This window comes from Microcaecilia unicolor, chromosome 6 (assembly GCF_901765095.1).
Source record: "Microcaecilia unicolor chromosome 6, aMicUni1.1, whole genome shotgun sequence".
Lineage (NCBI taxonomy): Eukaryota > Metazoa > Chordata > Amphibia > Gymnophiona > Siphonopidae > Microcaecilia > Microcaecilia unicolor.
In genome coordinates, this window is record NC_044036.1 from 3,142,331 (window position 1) to 3,164,561 (window position 22,231).

At 49.3% G+C, this 22,231-nt stretch overlaps 1 protein-coding gene across 1 annotated transcript in view; it reads right to left on the bottom strand.

The window, feature by feature from the left end:
- Nucleotides 1–22,231, bottom strand: part of PTPRF (protein tyrosine phosphatase receptor type F) — a 1,045,343-nt gene that overhangs the window by 939,758 nt on the left and 83,354 nt on the right. Inside the window, 1 exon segment of the mRNA XM_030205921.1 lies at nt 21,201–21,356. Within this exon segment, the coding sequence (XP_030061781.1) occupies nt 21,201–21,279 (79 nt within the window). The 5' untranslated portion in view covers nt 21,280–21,356.

Sequence of the window (22,231 nt, forward strand, 5' to 3'; positions counted from 1 at the left end):
CCAACTTGTGAATACAACACCATTAACAGTGCTAGATGAACTGACTGATTAATGACTTCAGAATTTAACCAATTACTTTCTCAAAGTGTGGAATATTCATGAGGGTGTGAGTTCTGACATCTTAACAGCATCATTCTACTTATTCTTCCACCTCGCCTGCTTTCTAGTGCTCTTTTGTACTAGTTTTAACTTGTTTCCTTGATGTCTTAATTTCCTGTGATAATACATCTGCCATGAATAATTAAGTAATGCATTTTCTGCTTGCTGAAAGCTGAACAAGTGTTATAAATCAGCCCTGGAACCCATTGCCAGCACAAAGATATGATCAGTTAACTGCTACCAATCAAGCTGTCTCTTTACAAGTGAAACTACTACTACTAATCATTTCTATAGTGTTACTAAACATAAGCAGTGCTGTACACATTATATGCAGGTACTTTCTCAATCCTTAGAGGGCTCACAATCTAAGTTTTTGTACCTGGGGCAATGGAGAGTTAAGTGACTTGCCCAAGGTCACAAGGAGCTGCAGTGGGAATGAAACCTAGGTTGCCAGGATCAAAGCCTGCTGCAGTAACCATTAGGGCACTCATCCAGACGCAAGGTTTAAAGCAGAACACCACACACAGAGAAACAGAAGGGGGCTTTAAGTAGAACAACACACACAGAGAAACAGAAGAGGGCTTTGCTTGAGAGCAAACCTAACAGGGAAGTAATCCATACAGATTCAAACCAAAACCACTCACACAGGGCTCAGGGCTGTGCCACAGAGAGACAATTTAACAAGAAGACCAGTTCCCTCAGAATCAAACAACAGTACAACAAGTAAAAGGAAAACAGACCTGTTGCAAAGGCCCCGCAGGAAAGCTCCCTGGGTCTTTATAAAGGAACTAGGAAAAAATGCCCATTTCCGAGCGCAATGAAATGGGCGCTAGCAAGGGGCCCCCTCCCTCCGTCTCTCCGAGCTACTTGCCTTGTTGGGGGTTGGCGTTCGCCTCGCGTTTTGGCCCTCCGAGTGTTATAGCTCCGCCCTCGACGTCATGACGTTTTGACGCGAGGGCGGTGCAGACCCTCCCTCTGTCCCTCTGAGCTATTTGCGTTGTTTGGGGTTCGCGTTCGCCTCGCGTTTCGGCCCTCCAAGTGTTATAGCTCCGCCCTCGACGTCATGACGTTTTGACGCGAGGGCGGTGCAGACACTCCAGGGCACACCGGATATCTCGGGCGCCTCAACTTCCGTGGAGGCTTCAGAACGTTGGGGTTGCCTTTTATATAGAGAGATAGGCTGATGATGTCACAAGTAGGAAATGAAACAGAAGCAAGGAGACCAAAGTGAGGCTTGGCTTCAGGGACACCAAAGCGAGGCTTGGCTAACAGGAAGAATAACAACAGGAAAAAAGGCAGACTGGAGAGGTCACAGAGCTAGATAGAGAGAAATAGTAGGTCTGAACATAAGAGCACGGCCACAACCGTGACAGTGGAGTAGTATGGCAGCCTACTGGCCTTGACCAGGCACTTCACCATAAGAGTTGTTATGGGGTGGCAAGTGCCACCACCAAGAAATGGTTTGCCACCCCAGTTCTAGTGAATATGCTCCACCACCATAGCTGTCTCCTGTGATATGCAGCAGCGGCAATAAAACAGAGTAAAGCCACATGGCCTAACTTCTTACATGCACTGCTACAGACTCACTCAGTCCTAGGTCCCCCCCAACCCAGTCACTTTCTATTTTTGAAGGATAGGTCTGGGACAAGCAGCACATGTGAAATGGAAGGCTCCACAGCTACATTTTCCTTTATTGCCACTACTGCACATCACAGTAAGCAACAGCAGTGGAGGAGGCAGCAGGGAGAAGAGAGGTGTAATGCTGGATTGGGAAGGAAATTGGAGATGTTGGATCAGGGGAGGGGAGTGCCTACTCGGGGGCAGGCGGAGTGATAGGCTGAACAAGGCTGGGCAGCAGGGTGACAGAAGGGATTTAGGGAAGGGAGAAAGAGAAAGGAGATGTTGGCTAGGGTGAAGGTGAGGAAGAGAAGTGTGGACAAAGTGGGAGGAAGAGCGAATAGAGGCAGAGGAAGACACAAAAAGGGATGTTCTACTTGCAGTGGGGAGTAGGAAAACAGAGGGAGATGATGAGGAGAGTAAGCAGAGGGAAGATGAACACGAGAAAGGAGAGGTAGGGAGACAAGTGGAAGATGCTGGATAGAAGGATGTAGAGAGGAGAGATGGTGGACAAAAGTTGGGAAAAAGAGAGGAGATCCTCGACCAGGGAAGGATGGAAAGAAAGGGGTCGTGCTTGCTCTGGGGGAGAAGAGGAGATAATGGACATCTGGGCAGTAGGGTGTCAGAATGGAGATGCTGGATCAGGTTGGAAGAAGAAAGGGGGTACTGGAATAGGATGGGGGATGCTAAGAGGAGGGGGAAGTGAGGGTAAATGCTAGATTGGGTAGGGAAGAAAAAGGGATGGGGTATAGAGACAGAAGGGGGTTGATGGATATGGGGATTGTAGGGCAACAGGAAATATTGCACATGAAGTGAGTAGGAAGAGGGGAAATGCTGGACATGGAGGAAACCTGGAGAAAGGGAAGATACTGACAGAAGGAGAAAAAACAGAGGAAAATTTTGGACACAAAACAGAAAGGTGATGGGGAAAGCTGGATGGAGGTAGAGAGAGAGAATTGATGATGAGTGCTGGATGTGGAAGAGAGAGGAGATGCTGATAAGAGGAAGATGAGTTGGGAGAGTTAGCAAAAAACTGGGGACACAGGATGAGGAATGGGGGGCTACAGAAGGAGATGGAAAGCTGTAGGAAGATGCAGTAAAGAGGAAGACTGGATAAAACTGAATTCAGAAATGACTGTAGGAGAGGAAGTGAAGAAGACAGGAAGGGAGAGAAGTGACTGATGTACTGAAAACCTTGGAAAGAGTTATGAAAAGACAGTAAAGTGGAGACTGTGACAAACATGAATGTTTTATGTTTTATTACACTTGATATACCACTTTAATTGTCAAGCAGGTCTAAGCAGTGCAGTGTACAATTATTTAAAAAATATATAAATTCAAGAAAGGCTGAGGAATTTGGAGTGGATGTCCCAAGGTCAGATTGGAGCGAATGGTCCACCACTGAAGGGAATTGCAAAAATCGGTGGAGAGATGGATGACATCCTCTAGATCCCCCGTAGCCTGACACCACTGGGAAGCTAGGGTCCATTAAGCTGATCTCATGTGTACACGTGCCATGGGAGTCACATCAACTGTGGAGACCATGTGGCCCAGAAGCCTCAACATCTGCCGAGCTATGATCTCTTGGGATGCTCGAGCTGAGGACACTAAGGCCAGAAGGTTGTCTGCCCTTGCCTGGGGAAGATAAGCTTGAGATGTCCGTGTGTTCAACAGAGCTCCTATGAATTCCAACTTTTGTACGGGAATCAGATGGGACTTGGGATAATTTATGACAAACCCCAGCAGCTCGAGAAGTTGAATAGTAATCTGCATGGATCGTAGAACTCCTGTCTCCGAGGTGTTATTCACCAGCCAATCGTCAAGATAAGGGAACACATGGGCTCCCAGTCTGCATAGCGATGCTGCGACAACTGCCAAGCGCTTTGTGAAAACCCTGAGCGCAGATGCGAGACTAAATGGTAGTACGCAGTACTGAAAGTGCTGAGTTCCCAGTTGAAATCGATTTGGGAGCACCGAGACGTGAGTGTAGGAGTCTTTTAAGTCCAGAGAGCATAGCCAGTCGTTTTCCTGAATCATGGGAAGAAGGGTGCCCAGGGAAACCATCCTGAACTTTTCTCTGACTAGGAATTGGTTCAGGGCCCTTAGGTCTAGGATGGGACGCATCCCCCCTGTTTTCTTTTGCACAAGAAAGTACCTAGAATAGAATCCCAGCCCTTCTTCCCCTGGTGGAACGGGTTCGACCGCACTGGCCTTGAGAAGGGCGGAGAGTTCCCCTGCAAGTACCTGCTTGTGCTGGGAACTGAAGGATTGAGCGCCCGGTGGGCAATTTGGAGGTTTTGATTCCAGACTGAAAGCGTACCCGGACCGGACTATTTGAAGAACCCACCTGTCGGAGGTTATAAGAGGCCACCTTTTGTGAAAAATTATCAACCTCCCCCCAACAGGCAGATCATCCGGTACGGACACTTTGACCTCGGCTATGCTGCTCTGGAGCCATTCAAAAACCCGTCCCTTGCTTTTGCTGTGGAGACGGAGGGGCCTTTGGTGCACGCCGCTGACGAGAGCGAGCCTGCTGGGAGCGAGCTTGAACAACAGGTAAGAGTGTACCTACGCCTATTAAAGGAATAGGGAGCACTCCTCCCTCCAAAAATCCTCCTAGAGGAGGAGGTAGTAGCAGAAGACGTCCAGCGGGAGAGAGAATCCATAGTATCATGATGCTTCTTGAGGGTATCGACCATATCCTCAACCTTCTCACCAAAAAGGCTATTCCCCCCGGCAAGGAACATCCGCCATTCGCTGCTGGGTCTTCTGATCCAGGTCCGAGACACGCAGCCATTACCGTCTACGCATCACGATACCCTAAGCAGCTACTTGGAATGCGGCATCAAAAGTGCTGTAAGCCCCCCTGGCCAGGAATTTGCAACACGCCTTCTGCTGCCTGACCACCTGGTGAAAAGGTTCAGCAAGCTCCGGAGGGAGAGCTTCAACTAAACTGGACAGTTGCTTCACCGAGTTCCGTAAGTGAATGCTGGTGTACAGCTGGGTATGTTTGAATCTTGGCGGCGAGCATTCCAGCCTGATACGTACGCCTCCCAAAAGAATCCAAGGTCCTAGACTCTCTACCCAGGGGCGCCGAGGCACAATCTCTAGTACTCTTGGCTCTTCTGAGAGCAGAGTCCACCACCATGGAATCGTGAGGAAGTTGGGCCTTCACCATCACAGGCTCATTATGGACTCTGTATTGAGACTCGGACTTCTTGTTGACAACTGAATTATTTGTGGCATTTATACCCCGCTCTTTACCGCTCAGTAGCAGGTTCAGTGCGGCTTACATGTATGGTACAAAGTATAACAGAGATAATACAAAGTATGGGACAGTGTCGCATAGATGATAGAGGGCAAGACCAAGTCCACAACATCACTTCCCTGAGTGTATTGTGCAGGGGGGGGCCACTGCTACCTCTGCAGGCGAAGAAGGATAATCCAGGACCTCAAACATATCAGCCCTGGGCTCATCCATAGCCTCCATGGGAAATGGAATGTCCCGAGACATTTCCCGCACAAAAGATGAAAAAGTAAGACTCTCAGATGGAGATTGTCTAACTTCAATAGACAGAGTAGGATCAGAAAGAAGCCCCCTGGGAATTGTCCTCCGAAAAATACCTGGGGTCTTCCTCCTCTCCCCAAGAGTGCTCCTCTTCGGTATCAGACAGAAGCTCCCTAAGAGCAGCCCAAACCCGAGCCTATCTCGACTTCAAGGACTGACGTCCTCGTGGGGGGTGTCGAGAAGTCGACCCTTGCCTGGACTCCGGCGAAGCATCCTCCACTGACATCAAGGGAGAGTCAACCCGGATGGTAGCCGGCTCCGGTACCGCAAGCGGTAACAAGGTCGGGGACCTCCTCACAGGAGATGGGCCAGACGCCGTCTCAGCAGTAGGTACTGGAGGCACAAGCACCTCCGGTACTGAAGTAGGTGGACAAAGCATCCCTTCCAGAAGCCCTGGAAGAATGGCCCGGAGACACTCATCGAGGGCTGCCATCGGAAAAGGCTGTGGGCCGGTGCAGGAATCGGTGCCATAATCTGAAGGGGTTCGAGAGCTGGTACCAGGCTGCCGGACGACCGACGCATCGGCACCTCCTGAATGGAGGGTGAGCGTTCTCCTGGTGCCGACGCTTCTCGGGTGCCGACTCCCTGGGCTCCACGGAGCTCCTGGTACCATGAGGACATCGATGGCCATACTTTTCAGCTTTCGCTCGACACCAGTCATCGACACTCCTAGGTACCAAGGAGGGCATGGAATCCTCACGCCTCGAGACGGGTGGAGACCCACTCGATGCCTCGCTGCTCCCAGCTCGAAGTGGTCTCTCAGCAGCCATTACCTGGACTCTCGGTGCTGCTTCCCTCGACGTCGATGTCACCGACCTCGGTACCGATGCCGACATCGAAGAACCGGACCAATCTGAAGAGTCTCTCGCGCTGAGCCTCTCAAGCCACCTGGGTCCTTTTTTTCATTAACTTACACAACTTGCAAGCAGCTGGAAGATGATTGGGCCCCGAGACACTAGAGACACCAAGCGTGAGGGTCGGAAGACGAGATGGTCCGGTTGCAGCAAGAACAGCGCTTGAAGCCGCTGGGAGTCCTCGATGACATGGGCGGGAAAATTGCGTCCGCGAAATTAAACGGCTCAATGGTGCCCACCTGAAAAAGGGGACAAAAAGGGAAAAAAGGACAGCCGCAACGAAAAGGAAAGGGAACATGAAAAAAATGTAAAAATTACAAAAAAAAAAAAAAAAAATAGTATTTTTTTTTTCTTTAAGTATGAAGAAAAGGTAAAGAAACGGATCACGTAAACGTGAAAAAATTCTCCTGGGCCGAAATCACGAGGAGCAGCGAAAAAAACACAACTCCCTCACGAAGCAGAAAAAAAGAGAACTGAGGGAAGCGCGCGGACGTCGCAAGCGGGAAGTCACTTGCACATGCGCAGTGAATTGTTCCCGCGCGCACCTCGTCACTTCTAGAATTTTTAAAGTTTTCTGTTTTAACTTCCGGAGCTCCTGAGCCGTCGCGGACGACAACCCATGCGTGATGATGTCCAGCCTGCTTGTCCTCGGAGAAACAAATGTTACAAATAAATAAATTTGTTGACCAGTGCTTAGTTTCTATCATAGGGCTAAAACTCCATATTTTTTTATGCTATCGCTTAAAGTGCAACAAACTTTTAATATTAATCATAAAATAGTGTCCAAATCTTGATAAGGTTGATTATAAACTAAACTTTTCCACGCTGAAAATATTAAGCCAGCACTTAGCTTTAAATGTTCTACGGGGCTACCATTTCACCCCTTTCAGGCTTCTTCAGGAACAATTGCTGCCGGATCAAAACGCCAAATTGTTTCCATTTACACATATTTCATTTCAAGATGGTGCCATCTTAGCCTTAAAGGGGTGAAACTGTGGCCCCGTAGAACATTTAAAGCTAAGCACTGGCTTAATAGTTTCAGTGTGGAAAAGTTTTTAAAGTTTATAATCAACATTATCAAGATTTGGATTTTATTAGACCCCAAAAATGGCATTTTCGTAAATGTTGCGCGCTCATGGACTGACAACCTTTCAGAAAAGGGGGTCTAGATCTGCAACTATTGCAGCTACAGACCTCAAATTTTGGGAAACTTCATTTAACACCTGACTCGCACAACAGATAAAATTTGAACAAAATTGGAGACATGATGAGAAGGTTTGGACCACTTGGCATGGAATGACCCTATTGCAAGTGGAGGAGTGGCCTAATGGTTAGTACAGTGGGCTTGATCCTGGTAACCTGGGTTCAATTCCCACTGCAGCTCCTTGTGACCTTGGGCAAGTCGCTTAACCCTCCACTGCCCCAGGTACAAAAACTTGGATTGTGATCCCTCTAGGGATAAAGAAAGTACCGGCATATAATATGTACACATCGCTGCATACGTCTAGCAGCGCTATAGAAATGATTAGTAGTAGTAGTATTGCAGCATAATTTTTATTAGCAGGAGATCTTGTCAAATGAACCATTTTTCCCCCAATAGGGAGACCAAAGAATTAGAGTGAAGGTATGCATTGGATGGGAAAATTAGGTTCTTACCTTGGTAATTTTCTTTCCTTTAGTCACAGCAGATGAATCCATTAGGAATGGGTTGTGTCCACCTACCAGCAGGGGGAGATAGAGAACACTGAAAACCATAGTGCCTCTAGGACGGCTACCTCCATCTGCCTCTCAGTATTTTGAAGCTTCCAAAGCAGTGTTAAATCGCAAAGTAGCATAACATGAACTTTCCTCACAGCAAACGAACGCCCCAGAACAGGAGCAATAACACAAAGGACAGACGAACTCAACCTCCTGTAGAAGAACAGAAATCCTGAAGACTGTTTTCCAACTTCTCCCAATGAGGGAACATGTCTGCAGGAAAAACTGAACACAAAACAGAGTCAATCAGGGAGGGATCATGGATTCATCTGCTGTGACTAAAGGAAAGAAAATTACCAAGGTAAGAACCTAATTTTCCCTTCCTTGTCATCAGCAGCAGATGAATCCATTACGAATGGGATGTATCAAAGCAATCCCTAGATAGGGCAGGAACAAGCCACACCACGCGCAACCACTTGTGCTCCAAAAAGCGCGTCCCTCCTGGCAGCCACATCCAGCCTGTAATGATGGGCAAAAGAGAGCTTAGAAGCCCAGGTAGCAGCACTACATATCTCTTGAAGAGAGAGTGCTCCCGTCTCAGCACAAGAGAAAGAAATCGCTCTTGTGGAATGTGCTTAAAGGCGTCAGGTGGAGGCCGACCAGATAGCAGATATGCAGAAAAAATGGCTTCCTTAAGCCAACAGGCTATAGTAGCTTTAGACGCTGGAGACAATACAAAAAGGTGATCAGAGGTCCTGAAAGCATTAGACATCTGCAGATACTGCAACAGAGCCATGCACACATCCAGAAGGTGCAACTGCCCAAAAGATTCCGGAAACTCCTCCCTAGTAAAGGGGGGCAGATAAATAGGCTGGTTTAGGTGAAACGCTGAAACCACCTTAGGCAGGAAGGAAGGCACAGTACGTACCGTAACTCCGGACTCTGAGAATTGCAGAAATGGGTCTCGACAGGACAGCGCCTGGAGCTCAGACACCTGTCTCGCCGATGTAATGGCCACCAAAAAGACTGTCTTTAGAGTCACATCCTTCTCCGAAGCTCGCCTCAGCGGCTCGAAGGGCGAACACTGAAGAGCTAATACTAGCCCCAGGTTCCAAGCCGGACAAGGGGACCGCATGGGAGGCCGGAGCCAAAGCACCGAATTCGCAGGAGTCGCCCTATTAAATTTGCATATCTGGCAATGGCCACATTTATAATGCCCCTGTATTTTTTTATCCTTGACCATGGGGGATCTTGCGTCGGCTGGACTGATAATTTCTTTGATATTGTTTGTTCTGGCATATGCAATGCGTAAATCAACTTTTTCAAACACAGTGGTTGATTTCATAATGTCCCATCTGTTCTTAATCAGACTGGCAAGGAGGGGACTATGTTCATTATGTTGCATGACCATTGAGAGTACATTCTCATCCCTTTCTTGTATAGGATCACAGAGGAGGAAACCGCAAACTCAATTTACTGAGAAGGGAAACCAAATGGATTTTTGAGTTTGACACCTTGGAGCCGAATGGACTCAACAGCTCCATAGATTGGCACAACTTTTATTGACGTCATCACGTAAAGGGTATGATACATACCTGTAGCAGTTGTTCTCCGAGGACAGCAGGCTGATTGTTCTCACGACTGGGGGTTGACGTCCGCGGCAGCCCCCACCAACCGGAAGAAGCTTCGCGGGACGGTCGGCACGCAGGGCACGCCCACCGCGCATGCGCGGCCGTCTTCCCGCCCGTGCGCGACCGCTCCCGCCAGTTGAATGACTAGCAAAAGATGAAACACACAACTCCAAAGGGGAGGAGGGAGGGTAGGTGAGAACAATCAGCCTGCTGTCCTCGGAGAACAACTGCTACAGGTATGTATCATACCCTTTCTCCGAGGACAAGCAGGCTGCTTGTTCTCACGACTGGGGTATCCCTAGCTCTCAGGCTCACTCAAACAAGAACCCAGGTCAATTGAACCTCGCAACGGCGAGGGAACAACAGAAATTGACCTACGAAGAACAACTAACTGAGAGTGCAGCCTGACCAGAATAAATTCGGGTCCTGGAGGGTGGAGTTGGATTTACACCCCAAACAGATTCTGCAGCACCGACTGCCCGAACCGACTGTCGCGTCGGGTATCCTGCTGGAGGCAGTAATGAGATGTGAATGTGTGGACAGATGACCACGTCGCAGCCTTGCAGATCTCTTCAATAGTGGCTGACTTCAAGTGGGCCACCGACGCTGCCATGGCTCTGACACTATGAGCCGTGACATGACCCTCAAGAGTCAGCCCAGCCTGGGCGTAAGTGAAGGAAATGCAGTCTGCTAGCCAATTGGAGATGGTGCGTTTCCCGACAGCGACCCCTAGCCTGTTAGGGTCGAAAGAAATAAACAATTGGGCGGACTGTCTGTTGGGCTGTGTCCGCTCCAAGTAGAAGGCCAATGCTCTCTTGCAGTCCAATGTGTGCAACTGACGTTCAGCAGGGCGGGTATGCGGCCTGGGGAAGAATGTTGGCAAGACAATTGACTGGTTAAGATGGAACTCCGACACCACCTTCGGCAGGAACTTTGGGTGGGTGCGGAGCACTACTCTGTTGTGATGAAATTTGGTATATGGAGCATGAGCTACCAGGGCTTGAAGCTCACTGACCCTACGAGCTGAAGTAACTGCCACCAAGAAAATGACCTTCCAGGTCAAGTACCTCAGATGGCAGGTATTCAGTGGCTCAAAAGGAGGTTTCATCAGCTGGGTGAGGACGACGTTGAGATCCCATGACACAGTAGGAGGCTTGATAGGGGGCTTTGACAAAAGCAAACCTCTCATGAATCGAACGACTAAAGGCTCTCCAGAGATGGCTTTACCTTCCACACGATAATGGTAAGCACTAATCGCACTAAGGTGATTCCTTACTGAGTTGGTCTTGAGGCCAGACTCTGATAAGTGCAGAAGGTATTCAAGCAGGTTCTGTGCAGGGCAAGAACGAGGTTCTAGGGCCTTGCTCTCACACCAAACGACAAACCTCCTCCACTTGAAAAAGTAACTCTTTTTAGTGGAATCCTTCCTAGAGGCAAGCAAGACCCGGGAGACACCCTCAGACAGACCCAACGCAGCGAAGTCTACGCCCTCAACATCCAGGCCGTGAGAGCCAGGGATTGAAGGTTGGGGTGCAGCAACGCTCCGTCGTTCTGCGAAATGAGAGTCGGAAAACACTCCAATCTCCACGGTTCTTCGGAGGACAACTCCAGAAGAAGAGGGAACCAGATCTGACGGGGCCAAAAGGGCGCTATCAGAATCATGGTGCCGCGGTCTTGCTTGAGCTTCAGTAAGGTCTTCCCCACCAAAGGTATGGGAGGATAAGCATACAGGAGGCCGGTCCCCCAATGAAGGAGAAAGGCATCTGACGCTAGCCTGCCGTGTGTCTGAAGCCTGGAACAGAACAGAGGCAGCTTGTGGTTGGTCTGAGAGGCGAAAAGATCCACCGAGGGGGTGCCCCACTCTCGGAAGATCTTGCGTACCACTCTGGAATGGAGCGACCACTCGTGCGGTTGCATGACTCTGCTCAGTCTGTCGGCCAGACTGTTGTTTACGCCTGCCAGGTACGTGGCTTGGAGAAGCATGCCGAAGCGACACGCCCAACGCCACATACCGACGGCTTCCTGACACAGGGGGCGAGATCCGGTGCCCCCCTGCTTGTTGACGTAATACATTGCAACCTGATTGTCTGTCCGAATTTGGATAATTTGGCAGGACAGCCGATCTCTGAAAGCCTTCAGTGCGTTCCAGATCGCTCGGAGCTCCAGGAGGTTGATCTGCAGATCCTTTTCCTGGAGGGACCACAGACCCTGGGTGTGAAGCCCATCGACATGGGCTCCCCACCCCAGGCGGGATGCATCCGTCGTCAGCACTTTCGTGGGCTGCGGAATTTGGAATGGACGTCCCAGGGTCAAATTGGTCCGTATGGTCCACCAGAGCAGTGAAGTGCGGCAACTGGTGGAGAGGCGGATGACATCCTCTAGATTCCCGGTGGCTTGGAACCACTGGGAGGCTAGGGTCCATTGAGCAGATCTCATGTGAAGACGAGCCATGGGAGTCACATGAACTGTGGAGGCCATATGACCCAGAAGTCTCAACATCTGCCGAGCTGTGATCTGCTGAGACGCTCTGGTCTGCGAAGCCAGGGCCAAGAGATTGGTGGCCCTCGCTTCGGGAAGGTAGGCCTGAACCGTCTGGGAATTCAGCAGCGCTCCTATGAATTCCAGAGACTGAGTTGGCTGGAGATGGGACTTTGGGTAATTTATCACAAACCCCAGCAGCTCCAGAAGTTGAATAGTGCACTGCATGGACCGGAGGGCTCCTGCCTTCGAGGTGTTCTTGACCAGCCAATCGTCGAGATATGGGAACACGTGCACTCCCAGCTTGCGTAGGTAGGCCGCTACCACCACGAGGCACTTTGTAAACACTCGTGGGGCAGAGGCGAGCCCAAAGGGCAGCACACAATACTGAAAGTGCCGTGCGCCCAGGCGGAATCTGAGATACTGTCTGTGAGCTGGCAGTATCGGGATGTGAGTGTATGCGTCCTTTAAATCCAGGGAACATAGCCAATCGTTTTTCTGAATCATTGGCAGAAGGGTGCCCAAGGAAAGCATCCTGAACTTTTCTTTGACCAGGAATTTGTTCAGGCCTCTCAGGTCTAGGATGGGACGCATCCCCCCTGTTTTCTTTTCCACAAGGAAGTACCTGGAATAGAATCCCTGCCCTTCCTGCCCGGGTGGTACGGGCTCGACCGCATTGGCGCTGAGAAGGGCGGAGAGTTCCTCTGCAAGTACCTGCTTGTGATGGGAGCTGAAAGACTGAGCTCCCGGAGGACAATTTGGAGGCAGGGAGGTCAAATTCAGGGCGTATCCGCACCGCACTATTTGGAGAACCCACTGGTCGGAGGTTATGAGAGGCCACCTTTGGTGAAAGAATTTTAACCTCCCTCCGACCGGCAGGTCGTCCGGTACGGACACTTGTAGGGCGGCTATGTTCCCGTGGATCCAGTCAAAAGCCCGTCCCCGGCTTTTGCTGTGGAGGCGCAGGGGGCTGCTTAGGCGCACGCTGTTGACGAGAAGGAGCGCGCTGGGGCTGTCCCTGTGCCTGACGAGGCCTTCGGGCCGGCTGGTTGTACCTACGCTTCGCAAAAGAATAGGGTGCAGCCTGCCGAGCCCGGGAAAAACGCCCGCCCGCGGGGGCGGGTGCTGAAGGCGCCCGGTGGGAGAGCTTGTCGAGAGCGGTTTCCCGCTGATGCAGTTGGTCAACCATCTGCTCGACCTTCTCGCCAAAAATATTATCCCCCCGGCAAGGGACGTCAGCCAGTCTCTGCTGGGTGCGGTTGTCCAGGTCAGAGGCACGCAGCCATGAGAGCCTGCGCATCACTATACCTTGGGCCGCAGCACGAGATGCCACGTCACAGGTGTCAAAAATCCCCCTGGACAGGAACTTTCTGCACGCCTTCAGCTGCCTGACCACCTCCTGATATGGCCTGGACTGCTCCGGCGGGAGCTTATCGACCAGGTCCGCCAGCTGTTGCACATTGGTCCGCATGTGGATGCTCATATAGAGCAGGTAAGATTGGATGCGGGTCACGAGCATGGAGGATTGGTAGGCCTTCCTCCCAAATGAGTCCAGAGTGCGAGACTCCCGCCCCGGGGGCGCCGAGGCGGTATCCCTCGAACTCCGTGCCCTCTTGAGAGCAGAATCCACGACCGCTGAGTCATGGGGCAACTGGGGCCGCATGAGCTCTGGGTCAGAGTGGATCCTGTACTGGGACTCTGCTTTCTTGGGAATGGTGGGGTTAGTTAGTGGTCGCACCCAGTTCCGAAGCAGCGTCTCCTTCAGGACATTGTGCAGCGGTACCGTGGAGGACTCTCTAGGTGGTGATGGATAGTCGAGGACCTCGAGCATCTCGGCCCTCGGCTCTTCCACAGAGACCACGGGAAAGGGAATGCTTATAGACATATCCCGCACAAAGGAGGCAAAGGAGAGACTCTCCGGAGGTGAGAGCTTCCTCTCCGGTGACGGCATGGGGTCCGAGGGAAGGCCCGTAGACTCCTCTGAGGAGAAATATCTCGGGTCTTCCTCTTCCCCCCATGAGTCCTCATCCTCGGTATCGGACATGAGCTCATGTAGCTGAGTCCGGTACCGGGCCCGGCTCGACGTCGAGGCACCGAGGTCTCGGTGTCGTCGAGCGGTGGACTCCCGCGCCGGCGGGGACGGAGCTCCCTCCATCGACGTCGACGGGGACTCCACCTGCGTGGCGGTCGAGACCGGCACCGCAAGCGGCGGCGGTGTCGACAGCCCCGGCGCCGGGCTAGAGCTCGCCGGCGCCACAGTCATCGGCGCCGGGGGCGCAAGCACCCCCGACGCCGGCACAGCCTGGCGCATCAGCCCTTCCAGGATCCCCGGAAGGATGGCTCTGAGGCACTCGTCCAGGCCCGCTGCCGGGAAAGGCGGTGGGGCCGGTAAGGGTGTCGGTGCCAGAAGCTGCTGGGGGCCAGGAGACGGCACCGAGGTGCCGGAACCCCGACGCGTCGGTACCTCCACCACCGACGGAGATCTCTCCTCTCTGCGATGACGCTTCGGCGTCGACTCCCCTTCAGGGTGCACCGAGGGCTCCCGGTGACGGCGCTTCTTATCTTTTTTCCGGTGCACGTCACCGGCGCCGGAGGGCATGGAGGAGGAGGAGGTCGATCCCCCTCGGTCTCGAGGTACCGGGTCCGACAGGGTTCGGTCCCGTGGCTCACGAGCTGAGGGAGTGACCGGGGCCGACAGCCCACGCGGCCTCTCAACCCCACTCTCACCGGCGGACCGGCGGGCCGACGGGACCTGTTCTCCTGGGGTCGCTGCCATCGGTGCCGATGTCTCGGGCATCGATACCGGTACCGAAGATCCGGCCTTCGATACCGATGCCGTCGAGGTCGACGTCGAGGGGCCGGCGCAAGTTCCAAAAAGACGGTCCCGCAGAACTTGCCTCGCAACCTGAGTCCGTTTCCGGAGACCGAGACACAGCGCGCACGACTTGAGATTGTGCTCCGGCCCGAGGCACTGGAGGCACCAAGCGTGGGTGTCGGTCTGCGAGATCGGCCGGCCGCAGCGACCACACTTTTTAAATCCACTCGGGACCTTCGAGGACATCGACGGAAAAATCGCGTCGGCGAAGTCAAAGTCGGCAATGGTGGCTAAAATCACACCACGAAAAAACTAGCCGACCGAGCGGCCACTAGGCCGCAACGAGGCGTCCCCGCTGGAAGCGAGGGAAAAGGGGAGCGCGTGCTCCACACGCGCGAAAATCTTTCTTCGTATTGTTAAAAAAAAAAAAAAAAAAGAAAGAGGAACCGAACAGGTCAAAGCAACGATCCGCGTAAACGCGGTCGAAAAATCCGGCGGCTGAACGGAGAGAGAGGCGATTGCACAACTCTCTCCAGTCGCGGAAAAAAAGTAACTGGCGGGAGCGGTCGCGCACGGGCGGGAAGACGGCCGCGCATGCGCGGTGGGCGTGCCCTGCGTGCTGACCGTCCCGCGAAGCTTCTTCCGGTTGGTGGGGGCTGCCGCGGACGTCAACCCCCAGTCGTGAGAACAAGCAGCCTGCTTGTCCTCGGAGAACGTAAGCGCCAGTATTTTAGACAACAGGACGTACGTGAATGCTGAGGCGCCATATTTTTGAATCGTTTTTGTGCTTCCCTAAAGTATGTCTGATCTCAGGTTGATATATTATGTGCTAACTTTATTTTAGATTCTTTTTCCACGACAATAATTTCATCTAATGTCTTATGTTTCAGTACTTCTAAAGCACTCCGTTCCTGAAGAAGCCACATTTCTAGGCGAAACGGGTTCCCGTAGAACGGACAATGAAGAGTGTCCGATCCTAAAGTTAAGTAGCGCAATACTCTATGCCTTGCTGCCATATATTGGTGATTGGATTTTTGAATTGATTACTCCTACGTGGGAAAGAATACGAATGCATTAGAAAACAATTAAAAAATAATAACAATTATAGTATAAAAAAAGCTATAAAATTGCAAGCTTACTATAGAATGAAGTTTTTTTAGCCCAATGATCGAATCGTGGTGTGTGTTATAAAAGTTCATATAACCGCACACTAAACCTTGGGTATTTTACCCACGGTTTCTGAGGGCTTTCTCTTCATTTTTTAATGAGCACGCAAATTGTTACTGGAACTTTAATTTTGTATTAGGTTACTTTTTTGCTCCAGTGTTACTGCTTACGTTCCATTGTTTGGTCATCAATAGAGAGGGCCTGTAAGGCATCAGAGATAAGTGCTGGCAGCTCATCGGGGTGGAAAATCCGAACCGCAGTGGGATCATCCAGATCCAGTGGCAAACCGGCTCCTTCCTCTAGCTCTTCAGAACACGGCCTGCCAGATCCCTCAGAGTCCCCACAGCCTAACAACGGGGGGGGGGGGGGGGGGGGGGGGGTACGCCACTCTCCAACAGGGAATTTACCCGTCTATGCTTAGCGTGCATCCAACGCTCAGGGGCATCCACGTCTGGCATAAGCCCCGGGCCATCATCAGTCGGAGGGGAACCAGGTAGCAACACAGTGTCAGACACCTGCGGCAGAGCTCTTTTCAGCATGAAGGCTTTATGTAAAATAAGCACAAACTCAAGGGAGAAAAACTCACCCTGACCTCCCATCTCCGAATTAGGGCTTCCAAGATGGCACCCGCTGCCAGCTCCATCGAGCAGGAAGAATTATCGCTCGCCATGCTCATACTGGCTCTACCGTCTAAACAGCACGTTTTACAGAGCCCCGCTGCTGATCTGCGCTTGCCACAACGGGAACAGCGCTTAACTCTCTCAGCAGCCATCGCCGAAAAACGGCGGAATAAAATTGAAAAACGGCGGCTTCGCGCCAAAATCACCCCGATCGGAATGCCGTCCGCGGTCCCTCCCCAGAGGAGCTGAGTACCACTCTTACTTCAAAGGACCGAGTCCACGAGCTCCGGTCACGCTGCACAGTCAGGAAAAGCCTCAAAAATAGCAGCGCTGAAAAGCGCGTTTTTTTTTTTTAAGCACTGTGAGGAAAGTTGGAGGCAAACAGCTACAGAGGCACTCCGGAGGCAAAAGAGGGTGGGAAAGGCAGGGAAAGGGCGAACCTCTATGCCTGCATCCACACAGGGGGAAGGGTAAGGCAGGGAAAGGACGAACCTATGTGCCTTTAAAGTGGGCTCCACTTAGCCACAACACCCCTGCTACAACTGGCAAAAGCACAGGCGCCACTCCAGGCAGAATCTTCAAGGAGCTGAACAAGCTGCGTCCAACCCTGCTGGAAGATAGAGAAATACTGAGAGGCAGCTGAAGCTAGCCATCCTAGAGGCACTATGGTTTTCAGTGTTCTCTATCTCCCCCTGCTGGTAGGTGGACACAACCCATTCGTAATGGATTCATCTGCTGCTGATGACAAGGAATCAGTTTTCTTGCATTTCTACCAATCTTGTGATGCTATCTCTCAGAGGAGGGCTCATATATAAAATGGAGCAGCCCAAGGATGGTCAAGTTGGTAAGCTGAATTAGAAACTGATTGAAAGATAAGAGGGCAGTTGCAATGGGTATTCACGCTAAAGAAACAGATTAGAGGAGCGTTTCAGTAACTGATTCTGTCACAATCATTGTTGAGTGATACTGAGGCAGAATTAGAATGAAAAGTTGGCCTTTTTACAGATGACAGATCTGTAACAGTAAAAACAGGGTAATCAAAATGAGAAGTAATCTAGAAAAGCGTGTTGAGCGATTAAATATTTCGCAACTAAAATCCAATGCAGAAAACAAAGAGCAATACGAAACTCCAAAGGGCTAGATTTAAGATAACCAGAAATTTTTTATAGGTTTTTTTTTTCATGGGATACCCCTTCCATAGAACATGATACAAACAAAACAAGAGAATTGAGAGAGCTTTGGACAAACACGGAATATTCCTATTGGCAAGAGAATGGAAATGGAGTAACCTGTAAGCAGCAGTAGTTATAGGCCAAAGCAGCAGTGTAATTGTACTTCCAAGCTGACATGAAGCAACCAGCATGGGAGCAGCAGTTAAATAAAAACCTCTGAAAGATTATATGTGGGATACAGCGTTTTCCATAAGGAAGGCCTGATGCAGCAGCAAAATAAACTCGGGGGAGAAACCCCCCAGACTGTGCACTTCAGCAGCCTGGGCCACAGCCCTAGACGCACCCTCAACCGGCGCTCGCAAGAGCGGGGGAGAAACATGCTGAGCATCCAAGATGGCGTCCGGCGCGACACTCCGCAAAGGAGCCGCGCGGGAAGAACGGCGCTTAACTTTAGCCGCTTTTTTGCCGTCGCCCAAATCAAGGGCGGCCATGGCATGAACGTCTCCCAGCTCAAGGGCGGCCCAAGAAGAAGCCGTCCGAGCAGAGTGGCCGGCCAAGATGGCGGAGGCGAGCAGCGGGGGATGGGCGTTTATGGCGGGAAAAACCGCCGCACCGGAGGAAGACCCGGGACACTGACCGGCCTCCGAACTGACACCCAACAAGGGCGAATCAGACTTTAAGACCCCCGCATCCCCGCTAGAAGCGCACACGCGGTCCGGGGAGCGATTCTTCGCGCCCTCCAACGCCATAGGCCACGTGGAGATCGATCGGGGAACCCCCTGCCCGCTATAAAAAGGTAAAAATTACCTGCTTCTCGCTCCGAGCTGTAACGACCTGGTGTCCCAGTGAGTAGCTGCAATAAACATTTAAATAAACGTTGAAATAAACGCCTTTAAGGACGTCCAAAAATTTTTTTTTTTTAAAGGAGCCAGCGGGAGGGGGGAGAAAAGGAGGGACCTGGCGCCACCAGGTTTGCACTTGCTCAAGAAGAGCCCTCAACCCCAGGTACTCAACAAAACCTAAAGATTAGGCTTGGAGACCTAGCCAGAGCTGCTGCTGTGTGTGACCACCACCTGCTGAGATAGAGAACATACTGGGGAGTTTCCGGCAGCACATGACCACATATAGGGAGGCAAAAGGATTGCTCTCTATCTCCACCTGCTGGTAGATGGACACAACCCACCAGTCTATGGATTGATCAGCATGATGGTATGGAAACAGATTATTTATAATCTTCCCTTATCCAGGGCGGAGAACAATAGTATATACATAAAAAAACAAAGACAACAACAAAAAATAAACAGTATCACTGAAAAAAGTTAATTAGGATAATACACCTTCCTAGAAATAACAAAAACAGCTCTCAAGGCACATGATAGACCAAACACAAGTGGTCATTTAACTGGCATTTATACAGTCAGGCTTCTTTCTTAAGTCTCAAAGGCAACTTGTTCCATTCCAGGGGGCATTTAACAGAAAATGTCCCCTTTTTTGTACAATCCAACCAGAGACGCTGTAAAGCTGGTATTACCAAATCAGATGCTGCAGCTGGTCTCAGATATGGAGGAAAAAAGTGTTGTGAATACAAATTCCCATATGGATCACTGCTATGCAGACTGTATGAAATTTCAGTAGCTTTAAACACTAACAGGCAATCAACCATATTGTCATTTGAATACTTTTGCTGTTGAAATTGTCTATTAATTATGTTCAGCTTGATTTTGTTGTACCCTGCCTTGGGTGAACTTCTTCAAAAAAGATAGTAAATAATTCCTAATAAATAAATAAAAAAATTAGAACAGTGGAATGTTAAGGTTGTTTGTTTAACCTGTAAACAAATTATCTAAACCTGTTTATAGCCTTTTCAGCCTCCAACTGCTTTAGTTCTGGCACCCTCCTTCCTTTCTTCCTATCAATAGGACTGTCACCTTGTGCTATGAAATACTATATGGAGACCACAGACACAATTTAATCTCTACCATTAACTGTGTGACCTTCATAAAATCACTTACACAGAATGGAACAATGAAAGGGATAGTCAAAACTGAACTCAGAGCCCTAAAACCACATCTTAGCCACCACTACACTGACTGCAAAATTGAGAGTAATTTTTAGCTTCACTGCTTATCATATGCAAGGGAATCAGTCCAATTTTCCTTCAGTTTCTATGCTACCTTACATGACTGCAGCACATATCATATAGCAAAATCATAATGGAAGGAATGCTTAAAACAAGACGTGCTATTCACAAAATAGGCAGGTGGGATTGCTACTATCACGTCAAAGTACTCCAGCTGAACATCTGCCCTCCCAACTCTTCCTGTGCTTTCAGAGCACCAAAGGTGCACTACAAAAAAGAGAGGCAAAAACTATATCTTACTAGTAAAAAAGCCCCGTTTCTGATGCAAATGAAACGGGGGCTAGCAAGGTTTTCTTCAGAGTGTGCATGTGGGAGTGTGTGTGTCCCTGCCCTCTGCCCTCTCTCCCTCCCCCCTCCGAGTCCACTCCTTCAGTGTTAAGTTTCCTGCTGTACTGTGTTTGTGTTACAGAGAGAGTGAGGGCATCTCTGTCCCCTCCCCCCTCTGAGTCCTTCACTGTTACAGAGAGAAGGATTTCGTGCTGTGCTGTTTTCCTTCACTCATGGGGAAACCGGATATCTCTGGCGCTTCACACTTCCGGCTGGAGGCTTCAGAACGTTGGTGGTGCCTTTTATATATAGAGATGATATTTCTATGCCATATTTGTTACTGGTTCACCACCCATTTTGGTCATGAGCCTATGAAATTGGTGGATATTCACTGTCTTTTGTGCTTTGTTTTATCCTTGTAATCACTTTTTCCTTCCACTGTACTCCTAAGTAGAGGAGTGTGGTAGCCGTGTTAGTCCACTCTTAAGGTTATCAATAGAAATCAAACAAAATAAAACATGGATAAGATACCACCTTTTTTATTGGACATAACTTAATACATTTCTTGATTAGCTTTCGAAGGTTGCCCTTCTTCGTCAGATCGGAAATAAGCAAATGTGCTAGCTGACAGTGTATATAAGTGAAAACCTTCAAGCATTACTATGACAGTCTGACAGGGTGGGAGGATGGGGGTGGGTCGGAGGTATGCTTTGATGTCCCCATGCATACCTCCGACCCACCCCCATCCTCCCACCCTGTCAGACTGTCATAGTAATGCTTGAAGGTTTTCACTTATATACACTGTCAGCTAGCACATTTGCTTATTTCCGATCTGACGAAGAAGGGCAACCTTCAAAAGCTAATCAAGAAATGTATTAAGTTATGTCCAATAAAAAAGGTATCATCTTATCCATGTTTTATTTTGTTTGATTTCTATTGATAACTGTACTCCTAAGAAAGCATCTCTCTCTACACTGTTTGCATACATGCACCAAGTTCAGCTAGCTGTCTGTCCTTCCATGTGATAAAAATAATTAAATATTTCTACAATGGAAGATGAAAAAAAATACTTACTGTCTGCCTCTGTCCAAGTCATCAATAAGCACAGAACTAATGGTACAATAAACACCAGTGAGCAGGAATTAGGCACCATATTCCAAACGCATAGGTTTTCTTTAGGTCTGATATAAGTAGTTAACACATGGAAACTAGATATACAGACTTATATACCTGCAATAAAGAAAGAATATGCAAATCAAATCCAAGTTTCATTTTCATAGTTGGAATCCAACTTCCATACATCCCTAAAAATACAGAATCAAACGTTTTTCAATTTGAAATAGGAATGAAAAACACAAGTTGTTGCATTAATATGTCTGCTCACAGTCTAAACAACTTAAAGCTATATAAATCTTATACACACATACAAACATTATACTACACAAAAATGCTGAAAGGTTCCTAATTAAGCTTCTGGAAGAGCTTTTTGAGGGGGACTGACTCAAAGAAAGGCTACAGTAAAGAATACTATAAGAACCAGATATACAGTAAAGACCAGCTCCTTTGTGGTTAACAGTCACACAAATATTTCTTGAATGCTTAGAGAAGAACACTCTACCTTCTTCTGTACATGTATTTCATATCAAAACATAAGAACAGTTCCCCTATAAATTAAAGCATTTTTACAATATATTTTTCACTGTAACTTCCCAGAAATAATAAACACTTTGATGTTTGCCAAATAAGATTCAAAAACTTAAACAGTAACATTTAACTTTATTAATTCTGAAATCAAATGAATATGGTAGTGGTCTTCAGTATTTTTTAAGCATGGAGAATTTTGAAGCCAAAGGAGCTGAAAAAGATTCAGCAAATATCTTCCAGCAAACAACTATGACATCACTGGCCAGTGCTTGCCAAAAAAATATTTCCAAAAGTCTCTTTCACATACTCCCATACCCTCTCTCACACACACACACATATATATATATATATATTCGCCTTTTCTCTCGCATTTCTTATAGCAAGGTTTAAAGGCTTCCCACCAATACCCATACCAGATTAAATCTCACTAAAAGGGGATTAGTCAAAAAGGTGATAATACC